General features: G+C 41.7%; 1 protein-coding gene across 1 annotated transcript; it reads left to right on the top strand.

The window, feature by feature from the left end:
* Positions 336 to 1,994, top strand: LOC105178645 (anthocyanidin 3-O-glucosyltransferase 2-like). Its single transcript, XM_011102156.2, has one exon. The coding sequence runs from the start codon at positions 423 to 425 to the stop codon at positions 1,980 to 1,982; it is 1,560 nt and encodes a 519-aa protein (XP_011100458.1). The 5' UTR covers positions 336 to 422; the 3' UTR covers positions 1,983 to 1,994.

Here is a 2,307-nt window from a genome sequence, read left to right as displayed (position 1 = left end):
TGAAAATTACTTTCTACTCTTGCTATAGCTATCAACTTGCGCTCTAACACTAATTTTCTCACGAATTTCTTACTTATACCTCAATTTCTCATTAAGATTTTTTTTACGATTATTCATTACTAAATACTTTAGCGTCTGAGTGCCAACGTGTTGTTTTGCCAATTCCGTATTTTTAAGATCTTTTGCTTAATCAACCCTAGGTCCAAGCTCGTTGGACCCGTACTAAAATCATATGCATCATGCACATATCTTGTACATAAAATCTTCCTTAAAATAAAATAAATTCGATAATTTTTATACACATAAAAAATATTATATAAAATAAAAAGTAGAGCTAATTTGAAATATAAAGTCCAGTCCTGTACAGTCAACTCTGTGCAATGGTTGACAGGTAGTAGCTACTCTAGTCAAATAAAAAGGCTATGAGGTTATACATGGAGACACGCAAACATAACGAACGGCCAATGCAAATTGAAGTCCCTCGCCTTATCTTGTCAGCTTCAACAAACTCCAAGCAACATTTCAACACCAAGCAAACAGCCAAGACCATAGTGATGACAACGAAGAACGCGGAATTGGTATTCGTCCCCTCTCCGGGGCTGAGCCACCTCGTCTCCACCGTGGAGATGGCCAAGCTCCTCCTTGACCGCGACGGCCGCCTCTCCATCACCGTACTCATCATGAAGCTTCCGACAGACCGTGCTGTCGATAGTTACACAGAAAACATCTCCGCAGATTCGCGTTTACGGTTCATAAACCTCCCAACTCAAGACGATGCCTCTTTGTTCAAAATGTTTGATTTCATGGACAATCAAATTACTCATGTTAGAGACATAGTCTCGAATCTCATCAAACAGCCATCTCTGCCCGGTTTTAAGCTGGCAGGCCTTGTGCTTGACATGTTCTGCACGAAGTTCATACAAGTAGCCGACGAGTTCAACCTCCCTGCTTATGTTTTCTTCACTTCCGGTGCGGCTGCACTCGGCCTGTTTCACCATCTCGTCTGGCTTAGGTTCGAGCAGAATGAAGATCTAACAAAGTACAAATCCTCCGACGTTGAATTGTCTGTCCCATGCTTCTCCAATCCTGTTCCAGCAAAAGTATTGCCTGCTTTGTTTGTAGAAGGAGGTCCCATGTCCACTGTCTTCTTGAGCAACTTCAAGAGACTGACGGAGACGAAAGGGATTATCGTGAACACGTTCTACGAGCTTGAATCCTATGCGATTGAATCTCTACTAGCTGACACTAAGAAACCAAAAGTTTATCCTGTAGGCCCTATTATGAAATCGAGCTCTGATCAGTCGTTTGATGAAGACATCAAGAAATGGCTGGACGATCAGCCCGGAAACTCGGTTGTTTTCTTGTGCTTTGGGAGTATGGGGAGTTTCGAGGAAGCCCAGGTGAAAGAAATCGCGTTGGCACTGGAGAACAGTGGTAGCCGTTTCTTGTGGTCCTTAAGAAAGCCGGGACAGAAGGGAGTGAAGCAATTGCCTACCGAGTATGAAGATTTTAATGAAGTGCTACCAGAAGGGTTCTTGGAGAGGACTGAAGGGATTGGGAAGGTGATCGGATGGGCGCCACAGGTGGCAGTTCTGTCCCACCCAGCAGTGGGGGGATTTGTGTCGCACTGTGGGTGGAACTCAACATTAGAAAGTGTGTGGTTTGGCGTGCCGATGGCTACGTTTCCACTGTTTGCTGAGCAGCCGCTGAATGCTTTTCAATTAGTTAAGGAGCTGGGAATGGCCGAGGCAATCAGGATAGACTACAAGAAGAACTTTAGGGGAGAGAAGCCACCGGATATTGTGGGTGCCGAGGAGATAGAGGCAGCGATAAGGCGGTTGATGGCGGAGGAGAGTGGAAGTGGGGTGAGGCAGAAGGTGAAGGAGATGGAGAACAAAAGCAGGATGGCTCTAGTGGAAGGTGGATCTTCTTATAATGCTCGGAATCTCTTCATTGAAGATGTTATTAGAAACATTGCTTAGGAATTTAAACTAGCTCTCAAAAAATTCTGCTGGGTATATTTTTTTCTATATAAAATATATAATGTTATATTATATATATAGCGTATATGTATGTTGAATCAAGAAAGAAATGGAAAAAATTTTATGTTTGTAACATAAAACTTACTTGCGTTTATTGTAATTAGCTCTTAAACGTAATTTGATATTTACAATAGGTCGGTGAATATTCATAGTTAATATGTTTTGTAAAATGTATTAGAATAAACTTAATATTGGCAGAAATGTACAAAATTATTGTTAGGCTAGTTAAGAAAGTTTAATTTTGTGCATCTATATTTATGTGTAG

The sequence above is a fragment of the Sesamum indicum genome, linkage group LG16 (genome assembly GCF_000512975.1).
Source record: "Sesamum indicum cultivar Zhongzhi No. 13 linkage group LG16, S_indicum_v1.0, whole genome shotgun sequence".
In the NCBI taxonomy this organism is placed as follows: domain Eukaryota; kingdom Viridiplantae; phylum Streptophyta; class Magnoliopsida; order Lamiales; family Pedaliaceae; genus Sesamum; species Sesamum indicum.
The sequence above is the reverse complement of the archived record's forward strand: the minus strand, read 5'-3'. Positions and strand labels throughout refer to the sequence as shown.

Coding starts and splice junctions, on each gene's coding strand:
- LOC105178645 (XM_011102156.2), top strand. CDS start 423: ATGAGGTTATACATGGAGACACGCAAACATAACGAACGGCCAATGCAA.